At 40.9% G+C, this 23,631-nt stretch overlaps 1 protein-coding gene across 1 annotated transcript; it reads right to left on the bottom strand.

Moving 5' to 3' along the window:
* Positions 1 to 589: 589 nt before the first annotated feature.
* Positions 590 to 17,397, bottom strand: atp5f1d (ATP synthase F1 subunit delta). The gene is made up of 5 exons (XM_088425890.1): positions 17,159 to 17,397; positions 15,382 to 15,535; positions 15,199 to 15,287; positions 2,637 to 2,771; positions 590 to 694 (listed from the first exon to the last, which is right to left on the bottom strand). The coding sequence occupies exons 1-4, from the start codon at positions 17,378 to 17,380 to the stop codon at positions 2,649 to 2,651; spliced, it is 588 nt and encodes a 195-aa protein (XP_088282016.1). The 5' UTR covers positions 17,381 to 17,397; the 3' UTR covers positions 590 to 694; positions 2,637 to 2,648.
* Positions 17,398 to 23,631: the final 6,234 nt, after the last annotated feature.

Raw genomic sequence — 23,631 nt, forward strand, 5'->3', positions numbered from 1 at the left:
AAATTGAAGACTTTGATCAAAGCCTGTGAACGAATGAGTCCAAGAGTTGTTGACTTATTTTCAATTTCTGATCTGTAACATCGGCCCACAGGTCCACGCTCCAACTTGAAATATTGCATTTATGAAATCACAAACAAGTAGTAAGCATTAGCTTGTTATGAGGCCTCAGAGTATGTTTCAGTGTTACATAATAAACAGAAGTGCGCTTTTTTTTTTTTTTTTTTTTTTTTTACACACTGTGTCTCAGGATGCTGGGTTGAATCCTGCATGTGAAAAACAATAGCTAGAGCTTTATTGAATATGAAACAGAATAAGGTCCCATTTGTACTGCAATAATGGATGTCTTTTCCAGTGTCATGAGCAAAGTTGGGCGGGCCTTCGCACATAACAGATGTGTTTTCTCAAAGTAGTCGTAGAGATACTTTATTTCCGTGAAGCGATGTTAAAAAGGTCGGTGAGAGGATAATCAGATGATCTCACAACAGCACAGTATAATACTTGCTTGTTTGCCATTTAGCTCATCTCAACTGCTCAAGTTTGTGGCCTCACAAACTTGTTGATTAAAAACAAGCAGGCGAAGGCCACCAGATAATTCCAAATACATTTATTTATTTTTGTCCACTGCAAGCCTGGAATCCACTGGATAACTGGAGATGTTGAAAATATGTGTTCCATCAAAAACGGGAACGATGACCTGTAAATAAATAAATAAATAAATAAATAGGAAAAAGGGGTGTTAGTGAGCATAAAATCATGTGATCATTACTAGCTGTCAAATATCTCATTGGCCACTTTACTGATTATCCCAGACTCCAAAATCACCAAACCTGATCAATAGAACAGAAAAAGCAAGTAAAATTGGCACAAGATTTTATGTTAACAATTTGCTTGAGAGCGTTGACATAAACTTTGCTCCATTTGTGTCCATTTACCCAGTCAATATATGAAAACAGTGCAACATCAATGTGAACAAGACATGCATAAAATCAACGTCTTGTATTTACTTGTGGCCTGCAATTAGTCATTCAAATAGCGGGGCGTGATGCCATGCCACCCGGGTCGAATATGACCCCAGAGAACAGGCTTTGCTTTCGCAATGTTAAATTTACTAGCATTGGGAGTTGTTGTTTTTTTTTTTAAAGCGCTGTAAAAACATTTTATTGCCTTTTTCGTCAGGTTTTAAAGATTAATATATATGTTCTCCTGTGTTATTCCAGTCAATTTTAATTTATTAATGTTAGATTTTTTTTTTCAGCATCCAACAATTCAGTTGATCAAAAATGTTTCTAAATGTGTTCCTTTTTTTAGGCACTTTGATGCACTTTTTTTTTCAGACTGTTTTAATCCCACTTGAAGCAAAGCAGACACTTAAAGTGATGGTAGTCATTTTCAGATGCAATTTGTGGATTACTAAGTACCATGTTTTACTACTTTGTTCAAATAAAATTAAGAAAAAAAAAAAAGATTCCCCCAACACAAATACATTTCTCCTCGGTCTTTTGTCAGTCTCCTCACTGGTAATTCTAGTTGTAGGTGCGTGCATGTAAACAGGGCATAATGAGCTAACATGAACCCATTGATCTCATCTCGGACGTCACCTCTTTTTGCCAGACGGAGAAGGAAAGGCATCTCAGAATGCTTTGGTCAGCTATGTGCAAGCAACCTATTGAGTTAAATCATATTTTAAAAGCAAATGCACAAGAAACTCTCTTAACATTTAATTACAAACATTGTTTTTTTTTTTTTTCTTACTCCAGGCTTCTACATTGAATGTGTTGAGCAAGATTGTATACATCTCAACATTTTACTTCATTAAAACCATAATGAAGAGTGCAGAGGAAAAAATGAGGCGATTACGAAGGGAAAGTAAGTCAGAAAATGTTGCTCACTGCAATGACACTTTCCTATCATGTTACATGTTGTAATGTTTCATAATGGACAAGCTGCGGATGGACCTGCAACACCCATAAGCTTCAGTAACAACCAGTTATCTGTGGGTGCATGCTTGTTAGCTCGCTGCCTACTTGGACAGTGTTTTATAATCCCATACTCTCAAATATAAGACACTTTCACAGTTTCTTCGGAATTTGGAGGATTCAGTCTGACAAGCGACGATTACGACAAAATGAAAATGACGGAAAAATCTACAGCTCAGTCAGGCTTGTAAAACGCAGGGGAGTACATGTAAAACGCAGAGGATAGTGAGAAACACAATTTCGATTCCTTTCTATGTTAAGCACATGTGAAGAAATTGACAATAAACTTGACTTTGACTTGACTTTTGATTTGTCATTTCTAAAAGGTTACTAATGGGTCTGTCAGCAAAACAAGAGTTAGTGACAGTACCATCAGGACAGGTCCAACCACCTCTGCGAGTGCACCACCCTAAGAGGTATGAGCAACTACTCTGTTGCTTTTCATGGTTTTCAAATTTGAGAAACTTAATATACACCATTGCTGGATGATGGCAGCAGATCTCATATCTACTCAAGCATCCCCAGACTCACTTAAGATTAGTAGACTGAGTTTACATGCAAAACATGAAAGAATGCACTCAAAAGGCACACCAAAAAAACTGTACACTGAGTGTAACTCAGATTCCTTTTCTATACAAATGCATGCGTATCAGGCCATACCATACGGGGTCTCTACTCCAATGCCTTGACGATGGCCTCGTTGGCATCTATGCTGATTTGAACCTCTGCCTTTGCCACTTCGTCGGACAAACCGGCAAGGTCAGTCCGGGCTTTCTCCAGGTTGGCCTTGGCAGCCTGTTGAGCAGCAAGAACATTGATTTGAAAGGAAAATGAGACAAAGACAACTAACTAACATTATGCAAAATGATATTGAGAAAGGACAATTGTTCAAATCTAGATTTGGACATGAAATCTCCTTTGTACAACAGATCAATGAAGAAAAACAAACAGAAAAGCGTGGGATATCTTCACTAGGGAAAAAGTTGGGTGCATGACCCTTGCTAGAGTTTTGATTGTCAGAAAAACTTAGAGTACAGATTATGCCAAATCAATTTTGAGCATTAATAATCTCACAAATGAAAGAAGTTGATTCATCTTACAAACAGACATAGGGCGACAGCCGCCTCATGTAATTCTGGCCATCACAGTTTATTTTTTCACTACCGAGATTGGAAACATTTTTATGACAATACTGACACCAACTGGACTTAAGTTGAAGTGCAATAAATTATTATCGTCTTACTATAGTGCAAGTTGATATCCAAAGAAATATCTATCTAACAAACAGCTTTAAAACAGTCCAATGAGTAAACAACTAGACCTAAAATCCTTTTTTAAAGATGTAGCAGGTATGGTGACTGAATGTGAGCGAGAGCTGTATGTAGAAGTGGGTGGGGGAGTGCGTACAAAGACCCACATTGCATGTATTCAAGAGGAGTGCTAACTGTTGAAATAAAGTCAATTCTGCAGTGTGAACTAGAGCTGCATGATTATGGCCAAAAACATAATCACAATTAATTTGGTCAATATTGAAATCACATTTATTCATGTTTGGTCAAACATGTCTATTTATTGCCTTTATTTTAATTTTTTTTTTTTTTATAAATAAGCAGTATACAAACAAGGCTTCAAGACTTGATACTTACAAATAATAATAAAATAAAATAAATAAAGTCAATAATAACTAGAAAAGGTGCAATTCCTGAAGAAATTAGGTGTGAAGGCAAAAATGCTGAAGGGAGATGCGTTGAATGGTGGAATGTTTGAATGGCTTGAATCTGTGAAGTATTCTGAATATTACAAAGTTGGAACAGTTTGACTAGGCCAAATAATGTAGAAGATAAAAGGGAAAAACTGAAAAAAGTGACGCGTTGCAGGGACGGCAACTGAAAATAAGTGTAATTACCTAAAAACGCCTGCAGATGGAGACGAAACAACACAAAACAGCCAAGCCCCTAGGGTCATGACAGTTGTTTTGGGCACAAAACCGGGAAAATGTCATAAAGTCGCAACATGAAAATAACGTAAGTCAGGGACGTTGTAACACGAGGGTCCACTGTATTATGAATGGGAAATGGGAAAGCTCAAAATGTTGGGAATGAATGGGGGACCCTTCCATTGAAACTTAATTGTAAAATATTAAAGAGTGAAAAATATGGAATTATGGGGAAATATTGGAATGTATGAATTACTGGTATGATCCTTCAGGTGAGATGGAAGAGCTAAATATTGAAAATATGAAATGTGAAAGCTGTAAATATGAAATGTAAAATCACTGTGAAGTCAATGGGATTTTTGGCATGGAAAACAGGGAATCATGGGAAATCTGTAAATATTTGGAATGAGAAAAATGGAAGCAGTTGTCACACGATAAATTGGAATTATATGAAATTGGACAGGTGTGAATCGGATGAGTTCACACAGTTAGGGCCCGAGCAGCTACCGCTGTGATAGCCCTCTTTTTTTTTCTTCAGATTATTAGCGCCCGAGCAGCGACCGCTGCGAGGTCCCGATTGTTCCTATCCAGATGATGATTATTATTATTATTAGGGCCTGAGCAGCTACCGCTGCAAGAGCCCTCTTGTTTTTCTCGGGATTATTGGGGCCTGAGCAGCTACCGCTGCGAGAGCCCTCTTGTTTTTCTCTGGATTATTATTATTAGGGCCTCAGCAGGTACCGCTGCGAGAGCCCTCGTTTTTTTCCCGGATTATTAGGGCCGAGCAGCTACCGCTGCGAGAGCCCTCTTGTTTTTTCCTGATTATTATTATTATTAGGGCCCGAGCAACTACCGCTGAGAGAGCCCTCGTTTTTCTCCGGATTATTAGGGCCCGAGCAGCTACCGGTGCGAGAACCATCTTGTTTTTCACCGGATTATTATTATTATTTACTGTGCAGAAATTTTCCATTTTTGAGGGCCTAAACATGCACAAAAAGTCACCAAATTTTGCACAGTTGTCGGGCCTGGTGAAAAATTTGATATTTAACAATGCAAAAAAAAACATTGCTCTGCAGCGCCACCTAAGGTCGAAAAAGTGCAGCTGGTCCCGGCCCGTTTGACCTAGAGCTACGAAAATTTTTAGGCATATGTAGGACCTAGACACCTACAAAAAAAGTCAGTGCGAGCCCTGTTCTCAGATGTGCAGAAAAAGAGTTATGAATTTTTGAATGTGCATTTTTGGCCCATTTTTGCACATTAGCAGGTCCCATAATGCTCCTTGTTTCTCCTAAACGCTTTACCCAATCGTTTTTAAATTTGCTGTTGTGCATTATAAGACATAGGGGCACAACTGGGCAAAATTTGGTGCAGATCCGCCGACATATATGATAGGGGTGGGGCTTCAAATTATGTTCAATTTTTCCTTCGCCAAGAGTGACAAAAACCTTAATAACTCTGATGTACTAGCTTAAAAAAATCTAAAACTTCAGACACATGGAGACTTATGCCTTTAACACCTTTGATTTTTTTTTTTAAATTGCTACTAGCGCCGCCTTTTTTTACACTTTCATGTATTGTGCTCAGTCTGTTTAAGTAAAATAACTGAAAATTGGCCAGAACACCATTAAGACCATTTATTAAGGTTTTAAAATTTTACGACTTTTCGATAATGGGCGTGGTCTGCACGTCGCCTCAAAGTCAGATGTCTCACCAAAACGAAAAAAGCGGCTGTAATTGGCCCCAAAATGGCCTTATGAGTGGAAAATAGCCTCTCACTCCCGGCCCGTTTGACCTAGAGCAGGGGTCGGCAACCCGCGGCTCTCGAGCCGCATGCGGCTCTTTAGCGGTGTCCTAGTGGCTCCCTGGAGATTTTTCAAAAATGTTTGAAAATGGAAAAAGATGGGGGAGAAAAATATTTTTCTCGTTTTAATGTGGTTTCTGTAGGGGGACAAACATGACAAAAACATTCTTAACATTTTCCAATGCTGTGCAATGTGTAAAATAAATATTACATTTCAACATTTCTGTCAACGAAGAATTACCTCATAGCCTGAGACACGTGTTTCTGTTAGCAGGGCAGGTTGCTAGGCAAAGTGGCCGTTGTAAACAAACCGACAGCCATGAGCCATGGGCCAAAGGGGAAAAGAGAAAAATAACTGAGGAGAACAGACGATTTAACATTTCTCGGACAGAATCATTTGCATTCGTTGCCAATGCAGAAGGATTGCCTGAATGTTTGCTCTGTAGCGAGAAGTTGTCAAATAACAAAAATAGCAATGAGGAACGACATTTTCAGGGAAGGCGTTCTACATTTACAGTCGAGTACCCAGTTGGCAATGAGAGAAAAAGTGCGATTGCATTACTTCTGCAGAAATTAGAGGAGCGCAAAAATATATTTAGGAAGTGGATTGCATCTCCAAACTCCACGACTGCTGCAAGTTTCGTTGCAACCCGGGAGATAATAAAACGTGGCAAACCGTTTACAGTTGGTGACTACATGGAGTCATTCATCAACATATCAGAACACCAATTTAAGGACTTCATAAACAAAACCGGGATAATACAAAAAAAAAAAAAAGACACGCCTCTCTCCGCCAAGACAGTGAAGGAAAGAACGATTAAAATGGCAGGCAACACCGATCAACAAATCAAGGACATTAATTCAGCGCCAGCATACTCAATTGCCAGTGATGTGATCGATATTGAACAGACTGCACGTTTATGCAGGTATGTGGCTAATTTTTTATTTTCATAGATGCGATGCAGGCTACGTTTTATTGCACTCTATTACCCAGATAAGGGCCACCTTATGCACGTTCCATTTTGTTTTTTTCGAATCCTCATGAATAAAATCTTCTAAAATCCGCTTTATTTAATTTAATCAAAGCAATGAAACATAATTCATTAATATTGTGATTTAGTTAAACTTGAGACGGCATCGCACAACAGAGTAGTCATGTGGTGTGTCAGGATGCACTGCAGGAAAAATAAACATTTAATCATGAAGCCTCATTATGTATTCGTAGTTAATCATTTTGATAGTAGGTTAATATAGCTATTATAGATACATACAGCATGTGTTGCCTTCATTACAAGGCTTTTATTTTTTTGCGGCTCCAAACATATTTGTTTTTTGGTTTTTTTTGGTCCATTATGGCTCTTTCAACATTTTGGGTTGCCGACCCCTGACCTAGAGCTACAAAAACTTGTAGCCTTATGTAGGACCTCGAGCCCTACAAAAAAGTCAGCGCGAGCCATATGCTCAGATGTACAGAAAGAGAGTTATGAATTTTTGAATGAGCACTTTTGGCTCGTTTCTGCTCGTTTGCAGGTCCCGAACTGCTCCTTTTTTCTCCTAAATGCTTGACCCAATCGACTTCAAATTTGCTGTGGTGTTTTATCCGAGTGAGAGGGGGCGGGGCTTCATATTATGCCTTTGATGTTTACTTCGCCACATGTGACTCAAACCTTTATAACTCAGCTGTACAAGCTTAGAAAAATCTGAAACTTCACAGACACATGAAGACTCAAGCCCTTAACACACGTGTTTAATCATTTCTTCAATTGCTTATAAGGCCACCTAGTGGCAAACAAAAATGTCAGTCTGATGTCTCGCCAAAACGAACAAAGTTGCTGTATTTGGACCCAGATGGTCTTATCTTTACCAAACTTCATATATTTGATGGGTTTCCAATGCGGAATACACCTATCAACGTATTTTTTTGTCATAGTGCGAGTGCCACCTAATGGCAGCCAAAAATATAGCATTTTTTAAACGTTTTTATGTGTTTAGCTGAGCCCTTTAAAGTAATATCGCTGAAATTAAGTCTGACAAGCCTCTAGACAGCCCTGCTGACCCCCACCAAATTTTACGAAATTTTGATAATGGGCGTGGCCTCTACGTCCATTTTCATTCCAAAGCTTTATCGGACCAGTAAAAGCTGCTGTAATTTGACCCAGATGATCTGATCTTCTCACAATTTCACACATTCGATGTAAATCTATTCGTGAAGACATGGACAAACATATATCCCAGGTTAAAGCTAGTGCCACCTAGTGGCTGCAAAAAATGTCATTAGTCGAAAGATTACAGTCAATCCTGTTTGGTTTGACCTACAGCTATGAAACTTTGTAGGCAAATGACTGTAAGACCTACAAAAAAGTCAATAGGAGTGATGTGCTAGGATGTACAGAAAAATTGTTATGATTTTTTTTTAATGTGCTGTTTTGCCCCATACTTAGACGTTTAAAAGGTCTCAAACTAGTGCCTTTTTCTCTTAAACGGTTCACCCTATTACCTTCAACTTTGGCATGGATCATTGTCCGACTGAGGGGCACACAGTCCAAATATCTTGAAGATCTCATGACTAATTAGATGGGGGTGGAGCTTCAAATTATGTTTAATATTTCCTTCACCAAGAGTGACAAAAACCTTAATAACTCAGCTATAACATCTTCAAACAATCTGAAAACTTTGCAGGGACTTTAAAAGTCATGACCTAATACAGCTATGTGATAAACTTCCAAACCATTTACAGCACCATCTAGTGGCGAAAAAAATGTCCGTTTTTACCTGCTGCGCTTGAAAGCTCCGTTTGTGACGATGGCAATTAGAAATTAGAAATGTCAAACATGGTTGCAAGTTAAAGGTCTTCTAGTGAGGATTTGACACATGTGAGATAGCTCCACAGTGAGTGACCTTTCCCTTCCTATTAGCACTGTGGGCTCCCTTGCATTGTTGCTGCAAATCCGAAGAAGGGAGTGAGGGTTTACAAAAAAGGAAAGAAAAAACAAAAAGTTCATTTTGTCCTTGGAGTCACTTCGACATTGGCATTGCCCAAACTCAAAAAGAGGGAAGCATTGCGAGTGTGCTGGTGCGTTAAAATCCTAACATGTAAACAGTCAAATTCAACTGCGAGGACAAATGAAGAGATCACCACCAATATAAATTGCATGCTACTCAGACAGGGGGCCGCCATGTTTCGCCACCATCTTTTAATAGGAGGAAAACTTTCAAATTACAGTTTGAATGTCAGTTTGTGTCCTGTGTGCAACTTAGTGTATGATTGCCTTTTGCAAATAAAGCAGGAAAGACGAGGAGGAGATCCAGTCCGCACAGAAAGCACAGCTGCTGTGCTGTGCTAAGAGCTAGCTCTTACGTATATTTCAAAATCACCTCAGATCAGTTGTTAAATACTGCTGAGTTTCTCTTGAATAATGAGAAAGAGGAGACAAGCTGCAGCTAAAAAAAAGGGGGGGTGTCAGGGAGTCATTAATGCACAGTGATTCCTCGTGTTTCACAGTTGATGGGGACAGGAGCCCCCCACGCTAAGTGAAAAATCGCAAAGTAGCATCACCCCCCACGCCCACGAAATTTTCATGCATTTATTATATTAGGCATGGGACGAGATACACATCCCACAGAACGAGATATCTCACAAGATTGAGTCCGCGAACGAGTACGAGATATGACAAAATTTTTGCAAAATTTTTAAAAAATTAAAAAAAAATTCCTGCGAATTTAAACTTTTCAATTTCAAAATGATGCTTTTTATTGAGCAGGTTGCAATAAACTAGGGTTTTTCCATATGCTGCTGCAATTATTCAGCTGAGATCTCTCAGAATGAGTGAAAATCAAAATAAAAACTTTCTTTTCACAGGCTGCTGTAAGAAAAGTTGCAGCTGAACTCTTTCAAAAACATATTTAAAGTGCCAAACATTAAACAAAAAAACATTAATACAAATAGTGACACTCACTGCGAAATGATGTTGCAGAGATGGAAAGGTGCATGTTCGAAAGCAAGCAACAAAGTGCAGGTGCGCAAGACTCTGAGAAGATTCTAAAAACTACACTCTTATTTATAGTAATGTAATGTGTAGTATGTTGGATCTACTTTGCCTAGTGTTGCTAAACTAATAACGAAAACTAAAAACTAAATACAAAAAAACCAGGAGTACCCCGAGACAAGACATAAGTAGCAGCACATGACAAGACAATCCAAAAGTACGAGACAAAGCAAGACAACTCTGACTGTGGTTGTCCCTGTTGTGTGCATTTGAGGTGTGTGTGTGTGTGTGTGTGTGGTGGGGGGGGGGGGGGGGGGGGGGGTCGAATGATCTAAACTTCGTCTGCCAGCTAGGTGTTTCTTCTGGCTGGGGCTGAATGTGGGAGAGAGGAGGGGAGAGAGAGAGAGTTCAGCAGTTTCACGGGTGGGAAGGAGGGCGAGTTCAGCAGTCTCACGGCCTGGTGGATGAAGCTGTTCCTGAGTCGGGTGGTTCGGGAGGCTCCTGTACCTCTTTCCGGAAGGCAGGAGGCTGAACAGACTGTGTGCAGGCTGGCTTGTATCGGTGACAATCGTGACGGCTTTGCGGCTGAGGTGGGTGGTGTACAGGTCTTGCAGGGAGGGGAGTGGAGCACCAATAATCCTCTCAGCTGTCCTCATGATGCGTTGTAGAGCCTTCCTGTTGTAGTCAGTGCAGCTCCCGCCCCACACGGTGATGCAGCTGGTGAGGATGCTTTCAATGGTTCCTCTGTAGAATGTTGTTGTCCTTGCACCATCTGGTCAGAAGCTCCACTTCTTTCCTGTAGTGGGTCTCGTCGTCGTTGGAGATGAGGCCCACCAGTGTTGTGTCGTCAGCAAACTTCACGAGGTGGTTGGAGCTGTGGGTTGCTGTGCAGTCGTGTGTCAATAGGGTGAAGAGGAGGGGGCTGAGCACACAGCCTTGTGGGGCCCCCGTGCTCAGGGTGATCCTGCCTGAGATGTTGTTGCCAACACGCACCACCTGAGGCCTCTGGCTGAGGAAATCCAGCAGCCAGTTGCAGAGTGAGGTGCTGAGGCCCAGTTTGTCCAGTTTGCAGGTGAGTTGTTGTGGTATTATGGTGTTGAACGCTGAGCTGAAGTCTATGAACAGCACTCACATATGAGTCTTTCTTGTCCAGGTGGGTGAGTACAGGGTGGAGGGCAGAGCAGATTGCGTTGTCTGAGGATCGCTTTGCTCTGTAGGCGAACTGATACGGGTCCAGGCTGGGGGGCAGGATGGATTTTATGTGTGACAGGACTAGTCGTTCAAAGCTTTTCATGATGATTGTTATCATTGCCACCAGACGATAGTCGTTAAAGCAGGATGGGGAGGATTTCTTTGGCACAGGTATGATGGTGGCAGCTTTGAAGCCTGATGGCACAATGGCTTGCCTCAGGGAGGTGTTAAAGATGTCTGTAAAAACATCTTTCAGCTCCTCTGCACAGTCTTTCAGCACCCTGCCAGAGATGTTGTCTGGACCTGCTCCTTTCCGGGTGTTGATGGCGGAGAGTGTCCTCCTCACGCTGGCAGCAGACAGGCACAGAGGCTTGTCGTGTGAAGGTGGTGGTGTTTTCTGTGGGCGGGTGGTGTTCTGTTCCTCAAAGCGTGCAAAGAAACTGTTTAGGTTGTTGAGCAGAGTGATGTCGCTCTCACAGCTGTGTGGTGCAGGTTTGTAGTCTGTGATAGCTTGAATGCCCTGCCATAGGCTGTGTGTATTCTTGCTGTCCTTGAAGTGAGAAGTTATCTTGTTTGTGTATTCTTGTTTGGCTTTCCTGATGCTACGGGACAGGTTGGCTCTCGCTGTTCTCAGGGCTGATTTCTCCCCAGCTTTGAAGGCCTTGTCTCTGGCCCTCAACAGCCTGTGGACGTCTCCTGTTAGCCCTGGCTTCTGGTTGGCCCGTGTGGTGATCATCTTGATGTGGGTCACGTCGTCCATGCATTTGGTGATGTAGGAGGTCACTGTGTCTGTGTACTCCTCAATATCTGTGATGCCGTTGTAGGTGGCTGCTTCCTTAAAAATGTCCCAGTCTGTTGACTCAAAGCAGTCCTGTAGGGCTGAGGTTGCCTCCTGTGGCCACACCCTTACTTCTTTCAGTGCAGGTTTGATGACTTTCACTCTTGGTCTGTATGCAGGCATTAGCATCATAGTGAGGTGGTCAGAGGCACCAATGTGGGGGAGGGGGTGGCTTTGTACGCTCCTTTGTGCTGAGTGTAAACACAGTCCAAAATGTTATGTCCTCTTGTTGCAAAGTGGATTTGTTGATGAAACATCGGGAGAAAAGTTTTGAGATCAGCATGGTTGAAATCCCCAGCGAGGATGATGAAGCCGTCTGGTTGTGCTGTTTGTTGTTCACTGATAGCCTGGTACAGTTCGTTCAGTGCTGCACTTCTGTTGCTGTTGTTAGTTGGGGGGGGATACAGGTAGCGACCAGCAGGATTTAACTTATCTTCCTTGGCAAGTAGAAGGGGCGACACTTCACAATCATGAATTCCACCAGAAGTGAGCAGTTGTCCATTTTGGTTTTATTGTAAAGTGTTGGAACAACTGAGTGAGTAAAGTAATGTCGTGACAGGATGTCATGGTCAAGGGTGTCAATTAGCTAGCAGCCGAATTTCACCCTCTTCAAAAATGGCTTCATATCCAGCACAATGTTCATACCATCATCCCGTGTTGTTTTGATAGCTCTCGCAGTTGGTGGCTCCAGTGGCGATGCAAAAGTGTTTCTTATTGTTGCTTGCTTGTTAGAGGGCGTTTTAGAAGAGCTGGATAGCTTCAGGTTTTGGTGGTAGTACTAGTAAGTGTTAGTAGCCTTTGCATACAGTTCACGTTAGCTGCGGTGTATGGCATTTCTTTTTTTCCGGGTTTAAAAAATGTCTTTGTCTTATCAGTCAATGTGTTACCATCCTTTTCCTTGATTGGAAAACCATAACGTTGCCATACAGATTAAAAGTAATCGAACCATCGTATATTTCTCTCTTTTTTTCATATTATCCTTATCGTGGTTGGAAAACCATAACTTTGCCACACAAATGATTTAAAAGTAATTGGACTATCGCATATTTCTCTTTGTATTTTCCATCATGTATTTCTCCTTGTGTACTTGGTTGAGGGCTTTCTTCTTTTCAATTAACGGTGGTTTGCAAAAAATGGTTAGGTACATTCTGCCATCTACTGTTCGGGAGTGTAGCACTCAAGCCTATCCATCAGCCTAGTTGCCCTCCATTGGACTTCTGGCTCAATAAACTAAGCTGTACCCTCCAAAAAAGTGAAAAGGAAACGAATCTCGTGGCATGCGGGAGAGAGTGATCTTGAGGCGTTCAATTCTTGCTGTGCGAAATCTCGTCTCATCCTTTGTCAATACCTTAATTTTTTTTAAATGGGAAGTCTTCATGCTATACAAATTTCAGACAAATATTAATATCCATAAACTTACTTAAATTTTTCATTATTAAACCTTATACAGTAACTGTACTGCTATCCCTTACCATCCATTTGGCTGTAGTCTCACGTTATATTAGCGGCGCCTGGAAGTTTAATTAAAGTGAAAGCTGTAGATGAGCAAACATGACAACGATTTGAGTTTACACTTGAAATACCATTTTATTCCAAAAAAAATCTAGGTAAGAGATTTCCAACAGTCCAGGGAATGTCTTTGCTCCTCTCACTTGGCGCTATCAAACAGATTAAAGAGTTGCTGGGTTTTTTATTGTCATTTGTATAGTATTATTATACCACACAATGAAATTCTAATTGCGTGCACTTCCCCGAGTAGCAGACTACACTCCATGTTTGAGCAATAAATAAATAGCAAAAGGACAGCAATTAAAAAAAAAAAAAAAAGATCAACAATAAATAATGAATAAAAAAAGCGTGTGTGTTTTACAATTGAGACTGGAACTTCACTCTTGGTCTATGAGGTGGGAGTTGGGGTGGGAGTAGATTAAAACTCCTGCCCTCATTGGTCGATTTTCGAGCCGGGAGCCAAACGCGTGTCGTGCAGGTCACTCAAACATGATTTCAAGAGGGAGACTGGCGCTTCTATAAGACACGTGATTGGCTCCCGGCGTGAACATGGACTAATGAGGATAGGAGTTTTAATCTACTTCCACCACAAATCCTGCTTGTTATTGAACGAAATACATGTTTTTTTTTAAATCCAATATATCAATAAAATAGTGTGTTCACGAAACTGTGTTGTTCTAATAAAGATTGAGACGACGTAATGTCAGTATGAAGCAGATATAGTCATGGCCCAGGAGAAATCAAGACAAGCCATCACCTCCAAAAGGAACAGATGGCATCCCCCGACACAACATTCCAGCAGGAACAAAAGGCTAGGTGTGGCCTTCAAGAGAAGGGTTTATGGAGCTCAAACCTCCTCCTGCTTCAAAGAATGGTCGGCAGAACAAAGACTGTTGAAGACACCATCCCCACGCAAACAGACCCCCACGCACACACACACACACACACACATACGCCCACACACACACACACACACACACACACACACACACACACACACACACACACGCACATGCACCTGCATTCCACAGTGGGACTACATGCCCCAAAAGGGTAGAAGAACTGAATGTGGAAGGTGAAACGTTGCCATTTTCTGCACGGACCTGCAGCAGGACTGGCCTCGTGTATTTTCCCACTCTGTCTGCATTAAATAAATTGTTTCACTATGTTGTGGTATGGGCGATCCTTCAACAAAAACGAACACGCTAGCAACTAGTTTGACGCGAGAGGTTTTTCTAGGTTCCTTCATTACGTAGACCAAGGCAAACAGCGTGGTCTCTATCATACAACACACACAACGTCGGCAGTGGAGGAAGGAGCTTCACCAGAGCACATTGCAAATTTCTTACCTAGATTTCTTTTGTAATAAATTGGAATTTCAAGTGTAAACTCTTTCACATTAATTTGACTTCCAAGTGGTGCTAAAATAACTGCAAGACGACAAAGGATGGAAAGGGGTAACTGTTAATAATAATTAATAATAATTTAATAATTATAGTATATAATTATATTATATAATTATATAATTATATAATTATATAAAAATAATTAATAATTTAAGATTGAAGTAAATATGTGTACCGCAGTAGTTCGACATCCGTGTCAAGTGCATTTATAGTTAGAGGTAACTGTGCCAAACTGAGCTCGCAGAAGGGACACAACTCGAGCGGGTGGAAAGCTAGATGTTGAGCGAGGGAGGGAGGAAGCAATCAGAGATTTTGAGCGTGCAAAACGTTTTTCTGTGCTCAAAATCCAACGTTGCTTGCTCAAGCTCTTATCATTGCGCACTCAATATTTTTTGTCTGTGCGCAATCTATTTTCGCTCGCTCAATATTTCTTTCGCTGTGCCGAAATCTATTTTTGCTCGCTCAAAATCAATCATTGCTCTCTCACGATTGTGGGACAAATATAATTCAATGAATGTTTTCTTGTATTTATTTTACTATAACAAGTCTACTTACAGCAACATCCAGCTGGTCCAGAGGTACGGCCTCCTCAGCTAGCAGCTGCACTGAAGAATCGGCATTGACAGTTATGGACCCACTGCTCACTGTAACATACAGGAGGGAATGTATTGATGAGACAAAAATCACAGTACATTCAGGTGTAGTAGGGTTAATTGTTAATTGCTGAGTCCAACTTACCAAAGTATTTAGCAGCGGAGCCATCGTCGTTGAAGACTGTGACAAGACCGGGCCGGAGTACCTGCAAGGTGGGCACGTGGGCAGGGAGGATACCAAAAGCGCCAGTGAGAGTGGGCACATCCACTTGTTTTACACTGGCGTCTTTGAAGAACACCTGCAAATACAACATATATGGAAGTTATTGTGCATAGTGCGGTTTCATAAAAATAAACCTTATTCTTGTGCTGATTTTATAGCAGCCAATTATGTCACCTAAAAGCTCTGTTTGTAGGTCCTTCTATAGTATAGAGGTCCTAAAGAGCGAGGTGGTTCATTGTGGAGTGGAAAAGGCATGGTGGCAAATATTTTGAGACTGCAGCAAAAGGTCTGGATTGTAGTGATGGGTCTGGCAACACCAATGTTTCGAAGCGTGCCCTGAGCTCAGAGATCAACCCCCGTGTTGGTGCGTGTACTGCTTTATAACAATCACCTGACCAATGCATGTACTGCGTCGACACAGAAAAAAACGCGCCAAAATGCGTTTAAAAGGAAGTGCATCTGTCAACCGCTGAAATGATCCAAATCAAACGGTTGTTTGTGAGCAGCTTCGGGGAAACAAAAGTTGTCTGCCGGGTGGGACCAATTTGAGCAAATTTTGAAGATGATCTGTGGCAGCACTTGAATGATGAAGTGGGGAGACTTGGAAGAAGTGCAACTTGCAGATGCACTATTTGATGTGCGGCAAGACTTAGGAAAGGGGTATGATAGACTCAAGATCTTCTGGTATATTGTTAGAGCCAGCAGACAACCTATCCTAATGTCTTCCTAATAGCCAGGGAGATCCTGTGTGCGCCAAAATCGTCATTGCCTGGTGAGCGTGTTCTACAAGACAGGAGAAATTGCTAGTAATCGCAACGGACTTCATTTAAAAGACTGGGAAAACACTAATTTTATGTACAACAATGTGTAAAGAAAAATAGTTGCAGCATCCTCATTCTCATCATTTTCTCTTGGATTTTCATGTTGATACAAGTCACATTAAAGATATGGAATAATACGTTGTGAATACAATGAATTGAACTTACCAGAGTTTTACATTGACATATGGAATAACACGTTATGAATGCTACGACTTGAATTGTATAACTGTGTACACCAGATCAACTAAAGATTGCGAATTGAGTGTCAGGTGAATTGCCTGAAATGATTATTAACGTCCAGCAAGTGTCAGTATTTGACACAATATCAACACAATGTGTCAGTGTGCCGACACGCTCCATAACGCCTCACCAACCCATTACTACGCAGTGATGGAAGTAAACAGCTGTTAACCCCTGACTCCGGTGGTGCATTATCAGTGTAATGCAGTTTAATACAACTACGGTCGTTTTATGGGAGGCATTCCATATTCCATATATGGCTAGTACTTCTGATGCCAGAACGTCTAAATGAAAAGAAATCCTACACAGAGCAACTCAAGGTTAGATAGTTACAGTAAGAAACAAATGTTGTTGGTTATTCAGTAAGTTACAGTGCATAACAAAAGTTGTTGGTAATTCAGCTGAAAGCTTAGCACCGTGCAGTTAATAATTTTAAAAGATGGTAAAGTTACATAAAATATATTATAAGGTACGTTGCGGGTCACCCATAGATTTACGACAGCAATCTTTGCTTCCTCGCTAAGAGACTCGTGTGTACGTGTGATTTGTTTAACAGTCTGTTGAATTGAGCGGATATCAAGCAAGCTTCTCGGCTAACGCAAGCTAGGCCATGTTAGCATTCCAAACGACGCGGGTACCTGGGTCGGAGAGGCAAAAGTGAAGGACATCTGCGGGGTACCAGTGGCGGCCTCAGCGTAGTAGCGCGCTTGCTTAAGCACTGGGAGAGAACGGCGGAGAAGTCTTGCTGCCATCATGTTGGAAAATTCCGACTTACTTGAAGTACAACAGAATGTGAGAACCCCACAATATTCCACTTGCTTGTAGGCTGTAGTGGACAAGGACATCAGAACCCTACCCATAAGGCTATGTGAGTACGCAATGGTGTTGGGTAATGTAGTTTTTAGGACAGGACTGGAAAAAAAAAGTGCGCGCGCGAGAGAGAGCGAGCGTGTGAGAGTGTGAGCGAGACAGAGAGAAAAAGACAGAGTATCGGAACTGCAAGATTTTACCAAGTTAGCTTAACGTGATAGATTTATGGACAATCAAGAATTTCACCGTGTAGTACTGTCTCTTGAATCTTGAAAAGTTGAATTGCGACGAGATGACGCCATAATACAATTTGGAATACAGAGCAAGCTGGGTAATGTAGTCCTTTGGTAAGAACATCTGACGCACTACTAGAAGGCCACTGCGGTCAGTGGATCAACTGGTGCCGGGCCGTGTGGGCTGCCGAAATAATGTTTTGGAGATGATTCACTTTTTACATTACAAAAAATAAACAAAACAACAACAACAACATTTTGAAAAATGTCTAAACATGAAAAGTCTTCTTGCTATACATATTATTCAAGAAAAATATTACTGCAGTACACATATTTACTTAAATCTTAAATTATTAAACTTTATACACTGCACAGTAGTGAACTTGTTTATTGGGGAGCGAGAGAGAGAGAGAGAGTCAGAGAGAGAGAGAGAGAGACTGCTCCACTGTGCTGGAGCACCTCATTCTCAAAGCAGCTCAGATCAAAGAACGTCGGACTCAGACAAGTCCAAAGTGTACAAAGAAAAAAGAACAAAAGATACAAACAAACCACTTCAAATACAAACAGAACAAAATAAATCAAAATAACTCAAAAGAAAAGAAAAAAAAGAGGGGCTAAGGGTTATTAAAAAGATCAAGATCCTCCACCAACCCATAAATTTTCATCACGTTTTTATTCTTCATAAATTTTAAAGTTTTAAAATATTGACATAATTCCTTATGAAAACTAATGAAACTAGGTTTCGATTTGAAATATCTATTTTTATGAAAAAAAAATTTCCCAAGAATAATGAGTATGTTAATGACCAGGTCATTAGGTGACTCCTTAACAGAAATACCATACAAGACATTTTCTTTTGTCAGAACAGACAGATTAGGCAGTTTAGGAAATAACCAGTCATACAGATCTTCCCAGAATACATGAACAAATTTGCAGTAAAAAAAAAAAAAGTTCCGTTGTTTCAATGTCTTCATCACAAAATACACAGTTGTTGTGGTCCAAATTAAAACGCAGTCTTAAGAATTCAGAAGAGGGATATACTCCATTGAGGATTTTGGAATGAATTTCCTTTGCTTTGGGGGCAATAGGAAATTGAAAATATTTGGATCGCAAATTTACAACTTTTTTAGAAAAACATTGAATACATGAAAACACAGAATACATGAACGAATTTGCAGTAAAAAAAAAAAAGTTCCGTTGTTTCAATGTCTTCATCACAAAATACACAGTTGTTGTGGTCCAAATTAAAACGCAGTCTTAAGAATTCAGAAGAGGGATATACTCCATTAAGGATTTTGGAATTAATTTCCTTTGCTTTGGGGGCAATAGGAAATTGAAAATATTTGGATCGCAAACTTGCAACTTCTTTTTTAGAAAAACATTGTAGAATTGTAAATCTGTTTGAAGAGAATGGATACAGTTCCTTAATAAATGCTTGCTGAATTTTGAGATTAGAGAATTTGGAATGAGTGACGTTGCAACCATCCACCAAAAGCAAGGGTAATGTTATGTTTACATTACTTTGAAAACAATTAAAAGCCATCATCACAACAGGTTGAGGAATTGCAATGATGACCTTGTTGTACTGCTCTTCATCTTGCAGATCATATTTTGAAGAAAAAAAATTAAATGGCATAATCTTTCCAGTATTGTTGCTGACTTGAAAACAAAATGAACGCCAAACACAAGCTTTCAATGGCTTCAGTCTTAAGGATAATGTATGCGCATTTTATAAATGCACAAATCAAGCTTTTTTTGGGCCGTTTGTGGCTGGCGATACGTCTATTTGAAAACATGGATTCGCCTTTTTGACATAGATCCATGCGTGCATAGGAAGATTTGTGCATCCAAAGGGGATATTTTCGCACGAGTCTCGCGAGAGTCATACTCATACGAGTGGTAAAACGCGGATACAAATCTGAAAACACTAATACAAATCTGAAAACACGAATACAAATCTGAAAACACAAATACAAATCTGAAAACACGCATAATTCTATTTGAAAACACGGATACGCCTTTTTGACAGCGATCTTACTCCATAGTGGGCGGGAGTAGATCAAAACGCCACAGGCACGCGCCGTATGGCTCATAAAGCGCACTCCGGCACTTTTGTTGTCAACACACGTGCAGAGAAGGCTGAGACAAGAGTAGCAAAGACGACGCTCATCAGACGTCGGAAACATCTTCCCTGGATTTCTTTTATAATAAAATTGTATTGCAAGTGCAAACTCTCGATTGTAATCATCTTTGATCATGTCCAGATTAGACTTTAATTCGACGTCCTTTCCGCGACTAATAGAGGGTTTTCACTGACGTCACATTGTGGGGGTAACCCGGATGCGCCGGCATTATGGAGGCACTCGACTAACGGAGTGCAATGCCCTCTTGTGTATCCGGGACGGATTATACAAAATGATCAATGTTGAGACAAAAATAAATATTAAAAACAACCTTAGCAAAACCTGTCGCGGATGCTAAGGCATACATTAAAGGACTCAGAACACAAGAGAAGGCCCGGTATGTGGAAAAATTGCAGTTTATCGGCGGTGTCGATCCATGAGTTGGCTGACTGCAAAAATGACGATCCGGATATTCTTCCCACAATTACGTATCCAGGTCTAGTCAACTACTTGTTTTTCACCGAGCCCATACACAGCCGAAGATCTTAAATCCTACAAAGGTTTGGAGGCTTACAAGCATATGGCGTGTGGATGGGTTTGGGAGACGCAACATTTTCAGAAGAATCAGAACTACATATCTCATTTATGCAACATGTGATAGCTTGATACTAATAATTATGCCAATGTCCTTTTTATTTATGTCATACCAAATTCCCTAACTTTATAATAAGCAGTCAGAAAAACACCACAGGCAATAATTGTCTTTACAAGTTACTTTAAAACTGTCATCATTGCATTACAAACTTTGTTATTAGTTGCTTGCAATCAATATTTTCTTAACTGAAAAAAACGAGCGGGACAAATTCGGATGTCCGGATTTTTTCCTCTCAGATCCTGGTTGAGCTTTGCCATCTCTTTTCCTCCGATAATTTCTGGCATTCTTCTCCTTGATTTTTGATCACTTTTGGAAGCCTGTAATAGTCTAAATGTATTTCTCGGTCTGCCTGATTCGTGCAACCCGAAACACGGCAATAATTGACCATTTTTCCTAACAATTTTGCAGATATATGTAGTCCCCATGCAGTGCTATGGTACCGACTACCTCCAAGATGGCGGCTTCCGGGTTTATGACGTGGCTGATGACGCGCCGTGAAAACCCTTTATATGACCGCAGCTGCGTGAGACTTCAAAAGAAAGGGCTTCTTCTGTCGGCAGTCGGCAATCCAGATTGCTAAAGCAGCTTCCATAAGGACGAGCGTTTTATTATGAGCCGTAACAACTGGCAGTTGTCGTCTAATGTTGGCCTCGTCCACAATGTAGCGAACAGTGAATTTGTTCACTCCCAAATGGCGGGCCATCGCGTAACTTTTACCTTTTCAGCAATTGTCATAATTTTTTGATGTTTTGGCTCAGTACAAGCCTTACCGGGAACAGCATGCTTGGGAGCCACTACAAAAGTTCAATACGTAATGAAAAAAAAATCCTTGAAATCATTAATCTGCGTAATGAAGAAAAAAAAATCTGTGATGTGGTGAATCCACATAATGGAAAAAAAATCCTGCGACGTGGCGAATCAGGGTTCACTGTACTTTTTTTTGAGTATTACTTATTTATGTTTTTTTTTTAAATGTAAAATTCAGACCACACACTCCAGTGGGGTGAATTGCTTGGACTTAAATGCTCACAACTGTGGGTAAGAAGCTTTACTGTATTTAGTCTGTCCCCTACGTCATGGTATTTTACCTCACAGCTGATGTCACTGCCGCCTCTCTGACTGCCAGCGCGCGTGTCTTAAACACCAGATTGAAATGATCATCTCATCAGCATTCTCAGCGGAAGCCTGACAACAAACCTGATCATTTGAATCAGCTGCATTGGATGACGGAAACATAAAAAAACATGCAGGATAGGTGGCCCTTGAGGACCGGGTTTGGACATGCCTGTTTTAAAGTATTCGCGGCAGTATGGGTCAGAATTGTAGCAAAAGTATTCACAAATGCGAATTTCGATTCACAAATGTGTATCCAATGTCGCAAATGCGTATTTCAATCCAGAAATGTGTAACCAAAGTCAAGAATGTGAAACTACAACTACAAATGCGTGACTGAAGTAATAAAAGCGTAACACGATTCACAAATGCGCAACGGAAATCCACAAATGCGCCAAAAAATCCACAATCGGCTGAAGTCACAAATGTGGAGTGAAAGTCAAAATGTGTTGATTTTTGAATGTACTGTTAACACATAGTTGAATTTGTACGTAGGTCTGTAATTAAGGCGCTCTGAGAAAACATTGCCTCCTGGATTAGCTGGAATCTTCCATGTGACTTTTGCTACAGTCCTGCCGCTGCACAGGAATCACAAATGTGTGAGGGGAGTTGCAAAAGCGTGAAGGGATCTGCAAGAGCGTATCTGGGCACTTGTGTGTGGCTCCGTAGCTACTCATTCGAACCACCAGGGGACGCTACTAGAAGTAGAGTATACTAGTAGTGTCCCAGAGGCGGAGCTAGAAGGAAGGCCAGAGTAGCACTGGACCCCCCTAAAATCTGATTGGACAACCCAGGTGTCACCCCAGATGATTGACATCATCATATCGTGCTGGAGACTGTAGATCGAGATCAACAAAGAGACGAAGAATACCCTTAATGGGCAGTGAAATCCTCGTCTTAAAGTAAGTTGAAGAAGAATGGTGGTATATTTGCTCTGACATTTTTTAGGCTTGAATGGGATTTATATACCCAATAGGCATGTTGCTATGAACCTTTGATGCTTTGAACCTGTTGGCTTTGTCTTTGCCGTTTTGGACATTGTTGTATCAGTTTTGTGATGGCAGGCAAAGAGTAAAGATATATATATATATATATATATATATATATATATATATATATATATATATATATATATATATATACTGTATATATATATATATATATATATATATATATATATATATATATATATATATATATATATATATATATATATATATATATATATATGTAGGAAAAAGGGAGTTGTGAATAACACAATACAGGATGCTTTACGATTGACCACCAACTGTCTGGTCAGTCGTGCCTCTGGGGATGACGATGAAGGAGAAGTCTTCCAAGAGCAAGCTGCCTGTCATCTATCTGGTGCTGCCATTGGTGCTGATGAGGTTTCTGTTGTCTTGGATGCTCATCAGTCTGGCGGGGTCTCCTGGTCACCTGGAGCAAGCCCAGTGATGCTACAGCTACCTGAAGAGGACCCTTCTGTTGTCATTCCCCACAGCCAGTTGCGCAATCTGCAGCAGGATGCTACAGTGAGCCGAGTCCTCTTCTATCTTCAGCGTCATAATAAGACCCAGTGAACGTGAAATAGCAGCAGAGTCTAGTTGTGTGCTTGTGTTGTTGAGGCACTGGAAAAAGTTAAAGGTTCAAGACGGGACTCTATACAGGGTGAAGAAGGCTCGCCATATGAAACGTCAAATCTTTCATACCCGAGTCTCTAAAATGTCAAGTCCTGCGTGGTGTTCATGATGCAGAAGGCAGCCGGCTGTTCGAGAACGCTCTCGCTGGCCAGTGAACGTTTTTTCTGGGCTGGTATGGAGAAAGACATCATTAGACAACGCACTGCCAGAGATGCATCTTGGGTAAGACCCCCGAACCTGCCGCTCAGGCACCACTTGAGAACATCTGCACATCTGCCCTGATGGAGCTAGTGTGCATTGATTTTTGGATGGCGGAATCGGGAGACAAGAAAACCACTGATGTCTAAGTTGTGACCGACCATTTTTCAAAGTTGGCCCTTGCCTTCCCCTGCAAGAACCAGTCAGTGAAGCAAGTCGCCCGCTGTTTGTGGGACAAGTTTTTCTGCACCTATGGGTTTCCCAAAAGGATCCATTCAAATGAGGATCTAACTTTGAGAGCAGACTCACCAAGCATTTTCTAGAGATGGCTGGGGTGGA

Source organism: Hippichthys cyanospilos, chromosome 10 (genome assembly GCF_059441005.1).
Source record: "Hippichthys cyanospilos isolate Australia breed blue-spotted pipefish chromosome 10, RoL_Hcya_1.0, whole genome shotgun sequence".
In the NCBI taxonomy this organism is placed as follows: Eukaryota; Metazoa; Chordata; class Actinopteri; order Syngnathiformes; family Syngnathidae; genus Hippichthys; species Hippichthys cyanospilos.